The sequence below is a fragment of the Ictidomys tridecemlineatus genome, chromosome 10 (genome assembly GCF_052094955.1).
Source record: "Ictidomys tridecemlineatus isolate mIctTri1 chromosome 10, mIctTri1.hap1, whole genome shotgun sequence".
NCBI classification, from domain to species: Eukaryota; Metazoa; Chordata; class Mammalia; order Rodentia; family Sciuridae; genus Ictidomys; species Ictidomys tridecemlineatus.
The window spans coordinates 10905330-10921739 of record NC_135486.1 but is presented as its reverse complement, the minus strand read 5'-3'; the positions used below and the strand labels follow the sequence as shown (position 1 = coordinate 10921739).

The window sequence follows — 16410 nt, the reverse complement described above, 5'->3', positions numbered from 1 at the left end:
CTCCATAGGGCTTCCATTTTAGGAAATGGGGATGTAGCACAGGCTGCCAGGGGTGGAGTTGCATAAAAAAAGAAAAAAGGCTCCTGTGATTATTATTTAAGCAAACAAACATGGAACCAGACTTTAATTAAGTTGGAAGGTTGAAACGGCTGCATTAATATCTTGCTCCTGGTCATTAGAGTACGTGGCCATCACCTGCCTCTCTGCTACCATGTAGATAAGCACTGGAGTCCTGATTTAGAGTTCTACAGTTTGATGTGTGGGCCAAGTGAAAGTCATAAGTCAGAAATAAGAGGAACAGCAGCTGTTACGCAGGTAGAGAAAGCCTCTCTTTGTAACTTAGTGGAAGTGTCCCGCAGAATGCCAGAGCTTTGGCTTTGCCTCTTTCTTCACAGAAGGGTAAGCGCTGAGGATACTCAGCCTAGGGAGTGGGGTTAGGAGGACGCTTCCTTTCCATCCTCTGTGGCTTTGCCTCCCTCTGCACTTTGCCGGAGCTGCCCCCCACCCTACTCCCAGGAGAACTTCAGGGTGAGGGGGGCAGGCCGTTGGGCTTTGTGAGAGTCCCATTTTTCAGGCTCTCTTTCCTCCCCTGCTCTCTGGCATGTGAAGCTGAGCTTAAGAAGAGTTTTCTGCTTTGACAAGGTTTCAAGGGAAGCTGGTGAAAGGGGATAGAGGAAAGAAACCAGAAAGGTACAGTTAAAGGGAGAGGCCAATTCCCCTGTCGGCTTGTTTGTTAATATTCCAAGGTAGCACTGACCCTGGCCCAGGCAGGTCTTCCGAATATGCACGTTCATCATGGCACCACTACTCTTTTTTCCCTACCAGGGATTGAACCCAGAGGCACTTGACCACCGAGCCACGTCCCTATCCCCCCCTCCTTTTTTTTTTTTTAAAAAAAAAAAACTTCGAGGCAGGGTCTCACCACGTTGTTAGAAACTACCCCTACTCTTGACCCTTCAAAGGCTTCCCAGCATTAGAAATACCCAGGGACCAGATTTCCCAGAGAACAAAGGAAGTCACACTGGAGTTTGAAAGTGGGAAGTCAAGACAAGATCCTACTCCTGATAGAAGAGCGTGCTAAAGAACCCGGCCAGTAAGTGCAGGCTGGTTTATATACAGAACACAGTGCTGTCCTTCACCCTGATTGGAGAACTCATGGGTACCTTCTAAATGACTGGCTAATTTTAAAATTAGGGCTGGAAAAAGGGAAGGGCTATGTTAAAATGGCTACAATTGGATCCAATTAAAGCTGAATACCATATATTGAAAATGGACCACCAGACTTTCTATTTCTCACATCAGCAAACCTGAGGTTTACATTCAGACATCCCCATTAGAAGAGGAGGCTCCATGTGAGCTGGCCCCTGCCCACTTTGGCCGCCCACACTGCTTAACATCCTCTACCCTTGCATTTCTTCCAGTTCCTCAGGTGGTCTCTGCTGCCTCTCCTCCCCAGCTTCAAACACTTTTTCTCTCTGCTTCTTACTCCTGTGAGTGCTTCCATTGGACACGGAAGGTTTGCTTCACTACCCTGGCTCTGGGTTGGGTTTCTCTCCTATAAGGATCCACAAACCTATTTTTCCTTTCACTTAACCCACAGTTTTGTAATTACTTGTCTCCCCTATTGGATTGTAAACACCTGAGGGCAGCACAAGGCGTGTGCTGTTGTATTCCCGGTGCTTGACCCATCCCAGATACATGGGAGCACTCTGCAAGAAAATGTTCATTAAATAAGTGAACACCATGCCCACAGGACAATTGACCACCAGTGACGCTTTCCAGGTTGGCATTTGCCTATTTAAATACCTGCTAAGATACAAGGAAGGGCCTCAAATTTGAAAGACATGGTTGCAGCCAGACTGGCCTGATCTCTCCTCCCTTTGATTGTTCCAAGGTCCCACCTTTTCCAGGACCCTTTCTTAGGGATCTCAGCCTGTAGTTCCTTGTCAGGGTGAGGCCCACACATGAAGCTCTTTGTGCATATACTAGCATCTATGTCTGGTTCACTTAATTTATTGCATTTTTACTATTAATTTGAAAAGATTATTAATTGCACTTATTTTTTGTACTTGTAGATGGACAGAATTCCTTTATTTTATTTATTCCTTTGTTTTATTTTTATTTGGTGCTGAGGATCGAACCCAGTGCCTCACATGTGCTAGGCGAGTGCTCTGCCACTGAGCTACAGCCCCAGCCCAGATGCACTTATTTTAAGTGACTTTCCAATTTTGTCTTCTTTCCCACATTTTCCTTGGGAGTAGTAAAAAAATGTCTTCAATTCTTGTAATACCTAATGTTTTCATGGTATACAATTTGTAAGTGTGTAATGAATAAAGATAAGATGACTTAAAGTCTGATTTTTCTTTAGAAATTGAATTTATTACAGTGCCATTGTGGAAATGCATGCAAGACATATTTGGTGATGTGGCAATTGGGCTGTTTCTGAAAGGAAACTGTGGTTCCAGAATGAGCTTGGAAGCTGCGGCCCAGAGCTACGTGGGCGCCACAGTGCTGGCCGGTTGGCATGAGCAGGAAGCCACAGCCTGGGAAAAATGTTGTTCAGGGTGCCCTCTAGTGATCCATGGTGCCACTAGGTCAGAAGCCAGGGCCAGAGGCTCTTGAACTTCAGCAAGAAACAGACTCATCAGGGGAGCCTGATAAAACTCTAGATGCCGGGGTTCCATGCCAGCTGGGAAATACTTCTTTTTTTTCCTCCAGTACTAGGATTGAACCAGAGGTATCCTACCACTGAACTACACCCTAACCCTTTTTGTTATTTTGAGACAGAATCTAAATTACCCAGGCCATCCTTGAACTTGCAACCCTCCTATATCAGCCCAATCACTGGGATTTCAGGTGTGCGCCACTACGCCCAGCTGAGATCAATCCTTTTAATCAGCATCTTTAGGGATCTGAGGCACGAAGTTCTCTGATCATATTTTGTGAAATATGGCTTAGGTAATGTTTATCAGAAAAAAAACTTTTTTGGATACATCCATCTGCAAACACCAGGCTCCTTCTGCTCCTAGGTGTGGATCACTGACTCCTTGCTAAAGTGTGGACTTGAGTGAGAGACAGATAGAGATGGCCTCCACTTCCAGTCTGGACATACAAGAACATTCAGCAGCAAAAAGCTGGACCACTGAGCAAATATTTAGAGGATCTTGTGAACACCTGTTGTGATGTCTATCTCCAATCCAGTGGAGCACTAATAAAGAGAGGGATTACTGGACAGTTGGCTCAAGCATGGGCAACAGGTAGGATTCACCTTCGTATGTCTATACTTATGTTCTGTTAAGGAAACTGGGATGATAAATAAAGCCAAACCCACATCCTTTTCTCTACCATAGAAAGGACCAATTTGGGGGCTGAGGTTGTGGCTCAGTGGTAGAGTGCTTATCTAGCACGTGCGGAGCCCTGGGTTTGATCCTCAGTACCAAATAAAAATAAATAAGCAAAATAAAGGTATTTGTCCATCTACATCTACATTAAAAAAAAAAAGAAAAAGAAAAGAAAAGGAAGGGCCAATTTGGGCTGGGGTTGTGACTTCATGGTAGAGTGCTTGCCTGGCAGGTTCGAGGTGTTGGGTTCGATCCTCAGCATCACATAAAAATAAATAAATAAATTAAAGGTATTGTGTTCAAACTACAACTAAAAAAACCCACTAAAAATAAGGGGCCAATTCATGCACATAAACTCAACAGACAATGCCCATAAATGACAAAGAAATTGCCATTTTGAAACCCCACTGGTACTTTTCTTCCTTCCTCTTGACAATTTCAACTGAAGCTGCTGCTTTAATTAGGGGTTGTTAGCACATTGAAATGTTTGTTGAACCTTGCAAGGTGATAAATTACTGATGTGTACTCTACTATTCAAGTCTATTTTTTAATGTACCTTTTCATGTACTAATTGCACCTCATGAATCCAGTTAAATGGTATAACCCCACTTAGTGTACCATGTTTCTGGATAGTGTGTTGGATCTGGAATACAAAGGAGGGAAAGGTGGGTGCCGATCCCACCTGGGTCAGAGCCTAGAGAGGACATCATCTCTGATGCTATGTGATGGGTCCTCCACTGGAAATAGGAACCCAGAGCTAGGATAGCACAGGACAATCGACCTCTCTCCCCAGAACCAGTTGAATGGAGAAATGCTATCACAGATGCTGCTAATATTCTAAAAATGAATGAACATAATTAGTACTTTCATACTAATGGTCGGCTAAGAACAAATTGTTGATTTTCAAACTCCCTGGCACAATAGGTAGCAAATTTCTCTTAGCCCCCTCCCTCCTTCTAAAAACAAACCACAAGGCGCTGGGCTGATGCCATCCGATTTCAGTCCTGCTTATTGGCTTGTCCAGAAAACTTTGAGCATAGACTCACAGAGCCCTTAATGAGAAAGCTCATTAAAAAGCCGTCTGAAACGGTGAAACAAATTACATGCACCACACAGCCCACTCTTGTCCTCTTCATTTCCTTCTCCCCCTCCCGGGCTGCGGCTGCAGCATTATAAATGACAAGGTGAAGTGAGTCATCAGGTCGAACACAAGCACTGCCGCCTGGCTCTGTCTTTACCTCGCTGCTTCGATGACATTTATCTTGCTTCACTGCCGCACTAAAATGTTGCCCAAGCAGCAGGAGGGCCCGGTACATGTAATGAGGGCCTTGGTAAAGCCTTTGATGGTGTGTATTTGGGTGGAACTTGAGCTTGTAATTGGCGAATGCGTACATTGTCTGATTTCACAGCCTCTCCCTAGAAAGCTTGTTTACCCCTGGGGAAGGCAAAGCTTTCTGGTGCATCTCTGACCATTTTGTGAAGATTTTTTTTGAGGAATACGACTTCAGGATGGTAGAGACGAGGCTGGCTCAGCCCAAGGTATCTTATTAAATCGCTACCTAGACCCCTCCTCCGAGAGGAAATCTGAGGCAAACCGGGAGTTTCAGGATCTCTTCTAGGCTTCCTGCCTCCAGGCTGAAGAGGAAGTGATGGGGGGTGTCTGTCCACTGGGAGGAAGAGATGGGAGTTTGGCCTTTTTTTTTTTTTTCCTTCTTATCCTCGGGTGTGCAAAAGAAAGGCTACAAATCCCAAACAATTTGTCCACACCTGGTAGCTGGGCAGTGTTTGTGGGGAAAAGGAAATCCTTTTCCCATCTTGTCCTTGAATCGTAGAACTCCCTGGGGTCAAGGTGCTTTCGTTAGGTACTTGTAACGTGGCTCTTGTCTGTGTGGAGGTGGAGCGATGACACACTTGCAAGTCAGAAGACTAGGGTTTAGTCCCTACCCTTGACTCCCGAGAATCTGCCAAACACCTCTAAATCTCAGCATCCTCCATGTCCAGGTACTGAGCCAGGCACAGGGAATGCAAAACTGAAGTCCCTCTCTCCACCTGTAGGTTTTCATCATCTCTAGGGAAGCCAAACTCATAAGCCACCACCCAACACTGTGGCAAGTGCTTACTGAGTCTGTGGAAGGGTTACCATGAAAGCAAGGGAGGGTGGGGGGATTGTGCATGTTTTTGAACCTGGGGAGAAGAATGAGATGGTGAGAGGTGGGGGTGGGGGGACCAACTGTTAGGGAAGAGATCACAAATGGGAAGCCTGGGATTTTGAAGAAAGAGAGACTTCACTTAGAAGGAGACAGATAGGTGTGTATGCACACCTGCATGCGTGGATACACTCCCCTCCTCCTCCCCCACGGGAAGACTCCTGGGAGAAGGCTGAGAGGGAAAAACCTGAGGAGGAGTAGGCTCAGGAGCAGGAGGAGAATCAGCACTGAGCAGCTTCAGAAGGAGACCTCCACAGGAGGGAACTGCAGCCTCCCCCGAGGGCAAAACGGAGGTCGCTGGTCTGTTCAGCAAGAACGATTTCCGTGGCCTTTGGGAGAGGATCACAGGGCAATGAGTCACAGGAAGGGGAACTAACACGCATATTCTTAAAGTTTAGTGGACTTGGCTGTGAGGAGGAGGTGAATGGGGCATTGGGAGGGAAAAGGAATGCAATATGATTTTTGTTGTTTCTGTTTATGACAGCTACCGGAACAGTTTGAAGCCACAGGGAAGGAGGCGGTGGAAAGGGAGGAGTTAATATACAGAAGAGGGAGATGGGATTAAAAGGGGTTAATTTCTATCTCACAGAGTCCTCTGTGGATTAAAGGAGATCCCCACGGTGAACCCTTTCTTAAAGAGGTATACCCATGTGAAGTAGGATTATCCTGCTGCTGAAATAAAAAAGCCCCATGCAGTTATCACAAGGCATTTGAGCTCACTTATCACCTGGCCTATGAGATAGCAAATCTCCCTCTCTGTAACCTTTTTGTGTGTGCTGCTTTCCTATTTCCTCTCGCCCCCACTTCAGTCCTTAGAGCCCAAGAATGACTTGAGACCTCCTTGACGTTCCTTCCTGCCAAACAACACAACTCACCAGTTCCCCTGGATCACAACAGGAAGCCAGGACTTGATAAGTGAGATGTGATTAAGGGAGAGGGACAAGAGCTTCTCATTGTTCCTAACGAAGTGGGACTACCATCCAGACCTCTTGGGAACCAGCTAATAAGCTTTTCAGCAGGGAACTAAGGAGCCAGGGGGCCATGAAGTAGACTGTCCTCTTAAGCACACCTGTGGCCCCCTTTCCCATCTCAGTTTAGGAACTCTTAAGTCACACCAGGGCAGAGCTCTATTCCTTTTGTTCACTGTTGTAGCCCCAGTGTCTAGATCTGTGTCTGGCACCACATGGTGGCTTCTAATAAATAGGCATTAAGTGAATGAATTCAACCATCCATCCTTCCATAGAAAACATGTGCATGATATGGGCCAATCACTGAGCTTATCGTGGATAAACGGACCTAAAGCACACACTCTCAATTAAAAAAAAAAAAAAGTATAGTATGTGCTGGGCACTTTATATACATAGGTTCCCCATTAGTAAAATTCCACAAGCTAAGACTCAGAAGTCATTTGAGTGAGGATGTATGACTGCAAAGTGATAAAGTTCCTCCCAATCACCTGACTCCAGAACTTACACTCTTTCTACGCCAGCCTTCTCCCTTATCATTCTCTGGCTTAAGCCATAATTTCTAAAATTCTTTGAACGTACCACATTCTCTCTCACGCTGTCCTTTGCCTGGTGCACTTTTAGCTGTGCCCTCTGGCTTAATTCTTCTTTACATTTCTTATGCTTTCCTGAAATGATACTCTGTGGCTGGGGTTGATCTTCTGTGTTCCCACAGCCCCTTTTGCAGCCTCCATCACCTTAAAACAGACAGACAAATATCACAGACATCATAGAAGCCTGTTTCCACATGCCTCGCTTTGCTAGACGGGAAGAAGTTCAGGGTAGGGAAGGACTGGGTCTTTTTACTAATAGCTGCTATTTTGAGTGTGCCATGTATTTGCTCACCTAGATTAGTCCTCACCACCACCAAGCAAGATGGGGATTACTATGCCTGTTTTACAGATGAGGAAATGGAGGTTCTCAGAAATAATTTTCCCAAGATCACAAGAATAGGTAGCTAAGCCAGGGCTTGAATGTAGGTATATCTGATTCTGCAGCCCAAATTCCTTTTGCTTTGGTATGCTATCCTCGGAGCCATCCATGATGCTCACAGCTTAGCTGTGGAGATAGAGATAACAGATGAATGCTACCTGAACAATTAGTGAGCTAATACAGGTTTGTATAAAGTTCTCTTGGGGACATATGGAAGGGAAGAATTTGTTCCCTCTGGGGGAGGTGAGAGCTGGAAAGGGTTCATAAAGTTGCCAGAATGCTTAGGGATTTGTGAACTGGTTCCAAAATGAAGGTTCAAGGTAGAAAATAGTTTCCTGCATCAAATACTGGTGGTTAGCTTTAGGGCCACCACAGCCATTCCCCAGGTCACCACCGTTTCCAAATTGTCCCATCTGGGTGCCAGAATTTTAGCTCCAAATGCCTGCTGGTACCTGCATAAGTGACAACTAGTAACCAGGCAACCGAGTCAGCATATTGGTTCATTAAAATCATATTTGTGTGCGTGTGCATATGTGAAAACTACTTTACATAATCACATTTTTAATCTCATATAATATACTTTAAATTTAAGTGAAATCAATGCACTTTCAGGCTCATGGCTATATGGAATGGGTCAGGAGCTCCTAATTATGTGTTAGCAACTCTTCCTGCCCTTGTCCCTTCACTGGGAGCCTCCCTGGAGACGGCTTTCTCCATTCTCTCCTTCAGGGAATTAATCTATTTTCTAGGCATGAGTGACTGTAAAATTCCCAGAAAATTAAGCTTAAACCTACAAGGAAAGAAAGGCTTTAAAATGTATTGTATAATACCTTCTTTGTCTGCTCCGGAGGGCATTTGTGAGGGAAGCACAGTGGGCGGCCGGATACTGTTGGAGGAGCTCTGGCACCAGGCAATTAGGATGATGCTAAACTGATCCATTTCCTAGCTGTGTGGCCTTCGGCAAGTTACTTAACCTCCTTAAGCGTATATTCCTGATCTATAAGAGGGTGAAAAAAATAGTATCCTAGTTATAGGAGCTTTGTGAGGATTAAAGAAATCATGCAAAAGTACTCCATAACTAACTGGCTTGTAACCACAGGTGCTAGTTGTGATGACAATTATTATTACTCTCATCATTAGCAGGATGAAGGAATTTGGTGACAGTGATTTGAAACCTCTGAAACACTGTGAAAACACGAAATATTATTCTTGAGTACACTGCTGAGGAGTGAGATCCAACAAGCATGGTAGAAAGAGCAGGGAACTAAAAATTAAAAAACAGTCCAATATTAATTAATCTAATGCCACATCTGCTACCATCTAGCAGCGTGATCTTGGGCAACCCCTGTCCCTACTTTCTCTTCTCTCTCTCTCTGAGCCTTTGCTTTTTCTTTCCTTCCTTCCTTTCTTTTTAAATGAAGCACTTTGACTAGATGATCTTGAAGATCCAACCCAACTCAGAAATTCTGAATCCGTGACTATTGGAACAAATAACTCGCAGCAAATCTTACGGTTCCTGGAATGGAGAAGGTAGGTCAATAGGCATTATTATGTAGATCAATGGCTAAAATATGTCTCTGAAGTTAAAAAATATTGCCTCCAATGGCAATACTGACTTAGATCAAAGGAAGATCAGATTATGCTCAGTGACTGTAAATTTAAGGAAATAAGTGTAAGAAACCTCAGCAGTTTTTTGGATTTGTGGCTTTGGATAGTTACGTAGCACTGACACCTCTCCTCTACAGTTTTTAGGGCTCCTTGCTTCCTAACCTTCCTAACCACTACTGAGTACCTGCTGTGTGCTAGTCTCCACGGTGAACTGGGAGGCTATGGAGATAGCTTCTCTTCTGAAGGAGCTGAGCTTCTACTGGTGAAGGATTTAATGGTCGAGGATACGTGCACATTCCCAGTGCGGTTCTGTATGGTGCTTATATTGTTTCTGTGTCGTTTGTCTACTATTCTGTGAAAACATAGCTGTTTGTGTATTCAGCTTTGGCTGGCTTCTCCACCCTCCGCCCTCCAGCAGCTTCTGGATGTTAAATATTATCTCTCCATGTGAGTTGTACCAGAAGGAAGACTCATCTGTTACTCTTTTACTTCCTTAATGAGCCCTCAAGCTGGTTTGCAGGGCGGCTATTGATCCCTTTTTACTTTTTTTTTTCCTTTCCAGAGAACTGATCAGTCCTGATGTAGCTGCTTGAGCTTAGTTCCTTCCAGAATTCAAATTTTATTTGTTCTGTCTCCACTTTCCATCCCTCAATAAAACCAAATAGCCAGGAACAATGACCAAAAGTAGGCAGTCAGGTGTGGTGGCAGCACTTTGATGGATAAGCTAAATATTTCTTTTGCTACTATAGCAACTACTATTAAATACCTTGTCACTTGCCTTGGACTGCTCTTTGAAACTGTGAAATTTGTTTTGCATATAAATGCTTAAATCACCTCAATTACTTAAAATACTTTCATCTCCCTTCAAGATCCTTTTTAAAGGGATTTTTACTATGTTCTTCAGATATTTTCATAAATGTAGAATGAAGTATTGATTTTTTTTTCCACGCATATTGATCTTTCACATTCCCAGAGAATGAGAAGTTTATTCTGAAAATCATGTTTTTTCTATAAAAACATTTAATTAAAAATAAAAGACTTGATGCTTAAAGATACCTCCAATTATCTGGAAAATTAATACTAGGTAATTGAACACTCATTAACACTTCATAAGAGAATATCTATTAAATGCCTAAAAGTGTCAGGTATTATGCAAATACTATAAACATACAGGAGATTAAGAAATAGTTGCTGCTTTTAAGGAGCTCAATTAAATATTCTTGCTTTATCCTTATATTAACATTCTTAATAAGGTATTAATATATCTAAATATTTCACAAAACACTTTCCATAAGTAACAACTCATTTCATTCTTAGAACAATCAACTGTAGTTTCATAGGTCATAAAGTTGAGATTTCTTGTTGCTCATTGTTTGGATACCAGAATGCTGGGGCCTTAGGTTCTGAACTCAGGGCCTCACATATGCTAGGCAAGTGTTCGGCCACTGAGCTACACCCCAACCCAAGGATGTTCATTTTGATTTGACAGTGTTAGTATGTTTCCATTATTCCTCCTGATTTCTCCATTCTACCATGCCGTGGATGGAACCCAAGGCCTCAGGTGTGCTAGGAAAGGGTTCTGTCACTGAGCCACAAACCCAACTCCCTGGTTTCATTTCAGGTGCTTAATGATTAACAGTTTACAAAATGAAAATGCTTTCATGTTGAATTGTGAACTGAAGTGTTTTTCATCTCACCTCTAGTCACTGTTTCTTTTCTCTTGCAGCGGAGGTTAAAATGACTCCTCAAACTCCCTGGGAGTGCTTTTAAAATAAAAATAACTCCTACTATATAACCAAAGTGGGTACTTGCTCTTAGATTCACTGCCCTCAAAGCCTTTAGGCCATAATCTTTGGAAGTCATTTCTCCTTCATTTGTGACCTTTTTCCTTTAGTCCATTCCTGATCATGCCTGCCCAGTGCATCCTTTTTCTTTATTTTTTTTAGTTGTAGATGGACACATTATTTTTATTGGTTTACTTATGTTTTATGTGGTGCTGGGGACCAAACCCAGGGCCTCATGCATTTGAGGCAAGCGCTGTACCACTGAGCTACAACCCCAGTGCATCCTTTCATGGAAGAGTTACTGAGGTCATCAAGAGTCACAGAGGGTAGCCAGATGCTATTGCATATGTCCAGAAATCTAGCAGCCTGGGAGGATCCCAAGTTCAAGGCCAGTCTTAACAAAGTAGCAATACCTTGTCTCCAGATAAAAAATATAAAGGGCTAGGAATGTAGTTAAGTGGTAAAGCAAATCCTGGGTTCAATCACCAGTACCCCTGGTCCCTCCCCATCCCCCCACCAAAATCACCAAGGGTCAATGCCAAAACCACACAAATAGAGAGCTGGATTTGAACCTGAACCTACCATCCATATACCCTTTGACCAGATGTCTTTTAAAGACATGCTATCTTTAAATGCTAGTCTAGTGATAAGCATGTGCCTTTTATATATTGCTAATATATAAATAGTTGATTACTGTTAGAACAGAGGTCCACTTAATTTTAATACTTCACAGATAATGCTTTTGTTTTAGTTTCCAAGAGTGTGCCTCTTCATCTAGGTGGTCACTGAATCAATATTTACTGAGCGTCTACTAAGTGCAGACATAGGCTTTGGGAACGTGAAAATCTCTAGATTTTAGCCTGACATTAATTGGTAATATTCTTTGAATTTGTGTAGGTTTATTCAATATCTGATCATTAGTAACAGTTAAGTTTTAGTGTAATTGATCCTGTGTGAGAAAATAAGTAACAAGAATTGAACCCTAGCAAGGTGTTGGAATGCAAACATCAAAGGCTTTACCTATGAATTCAGAGTTTCCTTATCTTTTGTGGTACTGGAGAATCAACGTTAGAAGTGTTCTGTCTCTGAGCTATATCCTCACCCCTTTTTAAAATTTTATTTTTGAGATAGAGTCTCGCTTAATTGCTGAGACTGGCCTCAAAATTGCAATCCTTCTGCTTCAACCTCAGCAATCCCCATAATTGGGATCGCGGGCGTGCGGCAGCGCGCGCAGCTGTGAATTTGGGATTTCTTTCGTGCAGAGGACCCAAGAATCGCTAATTAACTGTTGCCAAATGTGATTTTAAAAATTCTCCCAAATCTGCAACGAAAATGACAACGAAGGATGACCGAACTCTTCTGCTCGTTTTTTCCATTTTCCCCTCTGGCGGGCTCCAAGTTCAGGGAGGCCTGGGGGAAGAAGGGACTAGGACGCCCCAGCTACAGGCGGAAAACTGCGGAGCCACGGCCACCGCCCCGCCCGCTGGAGTCCCGGCGGGCGCGGGGCGTGTCCCGGACGCCTTCCGCTCCCGGGGCGGGGCGTGGCCGCAGTGTCCGGTCTTCCTGCAGCGCTCTGGCCACTCCCTCTAGCGTCCAGTCTGCGGGCCATGGCGGCGCTGCTTTGCAGACGGTCACTCCCTCGGACGTGGCTCTGCAGGTGCCGTGCTGACTCCCCCACCCTACAGGCAGCCCCGGGGTGCGCCCGAGGGCGGCCTGAGTGACCAGCCCCTGTTCCCTGATGCAGGAGAGCTGGGCAGGGCTGTGGCCGGCACTACCGCGCCGCGCTTTGCGCCGAGCTGAAGCAGCCTCTGGCCATAGAAGAGGTGGCCCGCCGCCCTGTCCGACCTCACGAGGTAGGGTGGCTGGCCAGTCCCTGGGACCCCGTGACACACGGCAAGCGCCCTGCCTGAGTCAGGTTCCCAGTTCCCAAGCTAGGGGGCGACCGAGAGACTGCAGCGCAGCTTGGTCCCAGGGCTAGAAGGTCAAGCCCTGCAAGGTTCACGAAAGGGTCAAAGCCCTAAGGAAGATTGTTCCCCAGAACACACGTGTAGGCCTCTTTCTGAAGATTCCACATCTGTTTCCTTAGAAACAGAAAACTGATTTGCACGACTGCACAAACACCTGCCAGTTACTGATGTAACAGATAAACGGACTCTCTCTTGTCCTTTGTTCCTTTTCAGTGTCCTGTCAAATTAACTGCCCTTCCATCTACCCCAAACCCTTCTGCTCCTCTCTGGGGTACTGCAGTGATTTGGGATGGATTAGTTAAGGCCGGAGGGCAGTTTCACTGAAATGTGGAAGTCTCTTTGGCCTTGCCTGTTGGCCATTCTGGTAACATAATGTTACTACTGTGGAGCATGAGAATCTGTGCCAGGGGGAAACCAGTGGTGAGCCTCAGTGTCTGGGGACCACGAGTAGGGGGGAGAAAGGCAGCTGCAGGGCTGAAGCGACTCTAAGGTGGAGCCTGCGGCTAAATGGATTATTTGGAGGATCCGGAGATGGCAGCCAGACTGCTTCCTGGGATTCTCATGCTGAGAGAGCTCATCCTTGGGTCAGTCTCAGATCAATGTGGAGTGGCTTTGAGGAGCACGTGTGCAGGATGCTTGTCAATAACTAATGTGTCATGCACGCAGTGTGTGCAGGCTGAGGGCTGGGTTCCTTTGTTCTGTTTGTCCAGACATTACTTTGTAAGGCATTAGCTCATGAGACCTGCAATTATGTTATTTTTATCCACCATTAAATCTCTTTACTGTAGAATGGTGCTTGGCATGTGGCAGATGCTTAGATTGCTGAATGAATGAATTTTTTTTTTTGAAGATAAAAATGTCTTCTCACCAATAGGGCAACCTCTGTGCTAAATTTAAACACACAGATACATATTGATTTGGTGTCTCAGCCTTCATTTCCTCCTCCGTTTCCAACCCCTGTTGGGATGTGTTGCCTACCACAGTAGTTCCCCAGGGTGCATCAGAACCACCTGGGGCTTGTTAAAACAGATTGCTGGGCTTTGTCTCCAGAGTCTCTGCTTTGGCAGGATCTGGGGATGGGGCCTAAGAATAGGAATTTCTGACAGGTTTCCAGGTGATGTTGATGCTGGTGGCCCTGAGCCACCTTTTGAGAACCACTGGCTCGCCCCTGTAGTTCTGCCTCAGTTATGGGGCTGCCATAGAAGACAGGAGGGTGTGTGTGTGTGTGTAGGCCAGCCTCCAGGATTCCAGATTCTGACATGATAGGATAGGCTGTCGTGTTAATTTTCTATTCAGACATTTTAATGGTTTTCTGCTGCTCTTAGAACGAAGGCCGAAATCCTCAATATAAACCTTCAAACATTTGTGTGGTGTGGTCTTTTTTTCTCTCTTCCTTTTTCTTCCCTTTCTATGCTTCCCTCCAACTCTTTGTGCTCTAAGTTTGCTGTTTTTTGTCTCTGATGCAGGCCCTTTGCACAAGTCATTGCTTTTGTTTTGCCAACCTTTTTTCCTCCTGCTTTGAACAGTTAACTCTGAGTTGTTAATTAGCTCAAGGATTATTTTTTTAAAATTTTCTTGATTTCCCCAAGAAGTCAAATCCTGCCAGTATAGACTTTCTCAGCATTACATATTATTCCTTTTAACACTTTGTGTTGAGTTATGATTTGACACATGGCTTCATTATGATTTTGTCTCATATGTTTTTTTCCCCACATTTTAAATGAGTGAATTATAGTTGTACATGATGGTGGGATTTGTTGTTACATATTCATACATGCACACAATATAACAATATCATCCTCATGTCTTCTTTACTATCCTTTTTGCTCCCTGAAGGCAGAAACTTGTCTGTTTCACCTCGTGATTGTCCTCTGGCTCAGTGCCTGCATACAGCTTTTATTTCTTCAGTAAATCTGTTTGAATAATCAAGTGAACTTTGTCTCCAGAATGTGTCCTGCTCTGTTTTGCTGCTTTGTTCCCTTTGCAGGTCAGAGTTGAGGTCCATTTCTGTGGAGTCAACTTTGCTGACATTTTGGTCTGTCGTGGCCAATATCAGGAGAAGCCCCCTCTTCCCTTCACACCTGGTGAGTATGGGGGACTGCTGCCTCAAGAAGAGAAGATTCGGAGGGTTTTCAGAACCCCATGCATCTTCCCAGACACTGCTCTTGTGGTGTTTGCCTGTCCTTGGTGAGGTTCTGTTAAGATATGTCAGCATCATTGCTGAAACCACTAGAGTGTACCCCCCCCCCCCAGGGTAGTTTCTATATCTGTCTTGCTCAACATTGTGTCCCTAGCTTAGGGACCATTGTGTACCTGGCTCAGAGTAGATGCTCAGTTCATTTATTTAAAATGAACAAATGAACAAATGAATGTTTACACGTCATTATGTCCACCAGAATTCTGCTCATGAGAAACATTGATTCCCCTCATCATTCTCATCCCTTCCTTGACAGTGCCTCTTGTTTTTTTCATTGAATGACACAAGCATCTAAGACTTTCAACCTAATGCGAGAGGATCAAAAAGAAGAAAAACAGTTTACCCTGCTTAGTGGCCTAGTGTCTGATTTTCACGATTCCCAATCTCATTACTTCTAGATCCTACATATGGACAATGACTGATTTTTGTTGTTCAAGTTGATTTAAAGAGTTACGGGTAGAGCTTAGCCTATTTACATCTATCTTATGTATATACATATTATTAAGAGTTCAGTGATTGCAAAATAGTTGCCATGTTTCGGTCTGAAGGTATTGGATTTTGCCTTAACATTTGGAACCATTTCCTTTTGTTGGTATTAGCTAAAATGCTGAATAGGGGAAAGATGTCATACACAATTGAGTTATTTCCTGGCAGGTCAGGTAGGAAATGCATGATCATTAAATTCAGAAATATCAGATGTGGGAGAAGAAAGGGCACGCAACACTGATTCATCCAGTTGAGCCAGTGTTGTCTGAATAAACAGTTCATGTCCTGGAGGGCCACACACCAGCAAAGGAGACGTAGAAACAGATAAATAAGATATGATAAACACGGTAACTGGGAGCTCTAGGAGCCTGAGGCCCCAGTGATCAGGGTCAGAAGTTGCTGTGTACCTGCGATACTGACACTCTGTGCTTTCCACATCACAGTCAAGCCTGGGACTGCCACAGGTTTCCAGGGTGTGATAATGACATCTCATGCTCACTTTCCCATGCTTTGAGTATGCTTTTCACACTGCTAGGTAAAAGTAATAGTACTTAAGACCTTACCAGTTCCTAAAAGCTGATGGATGGCCTGATAATCAAGGTCTTCTCAATGCCATGGGGCTGAGTTTTACAGATAACCTAATCTTTCAACCATGTTTTAGGAATGGAGTTCTCCGGGACAGTACTGGAGACAGGCGCGGATGTCAGCTCAGTGAAAGAGGTAAATGAGTCGAAATCCAGAGAATCGGCTGTGTATGTAGCTATGAGAAATGTGCTAATCTCATTTGTGCCCCAAAGGTCTTGCTTCTCCTGGCCTTTGTCAGCAGACACTGTAAGAAAACAGAGAGAGTTCTGAACTGGGGGGAAGGAGTTGGGTGGAAGTT

At 44.3% G+C, this 16410-nt stretch overlaps 1 protein-coding gene and 1 long non-coding RNA gene across 5 annotated transcripts in view; one reads left to right on the top strand and one right to left on the bottom strand.

Annotated features, from left to right (window-relative positions):
- Window positions 1-4218: 4218 nt before the first annotated feature.
- On the bottom strand, window positions 4219-9459 carry LOC144367123 (uncharacterized). The gene is made up of 3 exons (XR_013426391.1): window positions 9278-9459; window positions 8316-8482; window positions 4219-7250 (listed from the first exon to the last, which is right to left on the bottom strand). It is a non-coding gene; the product is annotated as an uncharacterized LOC144367123 (long non-coding RNA).
- A 2935-nt stretch (window positions 9460-12394) lies between these two features.
- Window positions 12395-16410, top strand: part of LOC101956422 (quinone oxidoreductase-like protein 2) — a 57438-nt gene continuing 53422 nt past the window's right edge. For 3 of the 4 annotated variants that reach the window (XM_040276825.2, XM_040276826.2, XM_078022371.1), the window contains exons 1-4: window positions 12395-12534; window positions 12622-12730; window positions 14832-14928; window positions 16189-16247. In XM_040276825.2, coding sequence (XP_040132759.2) covers window positions 12485-12534; window positions 12622-12730; window positions 14832-14928; window positions 16189-16247 — 315 coding nt within the window. In that variant the 5' untranslated portion in view covers window positions 12395-12484. The remainder of the gene's footprint in view (window positions 12535-12621; window positions 12731-14831; window positions 14929-16188; window positions 16248-16410) is intronic. The other variant, XM_040276824.2, reaches the window with a different exon arrangement.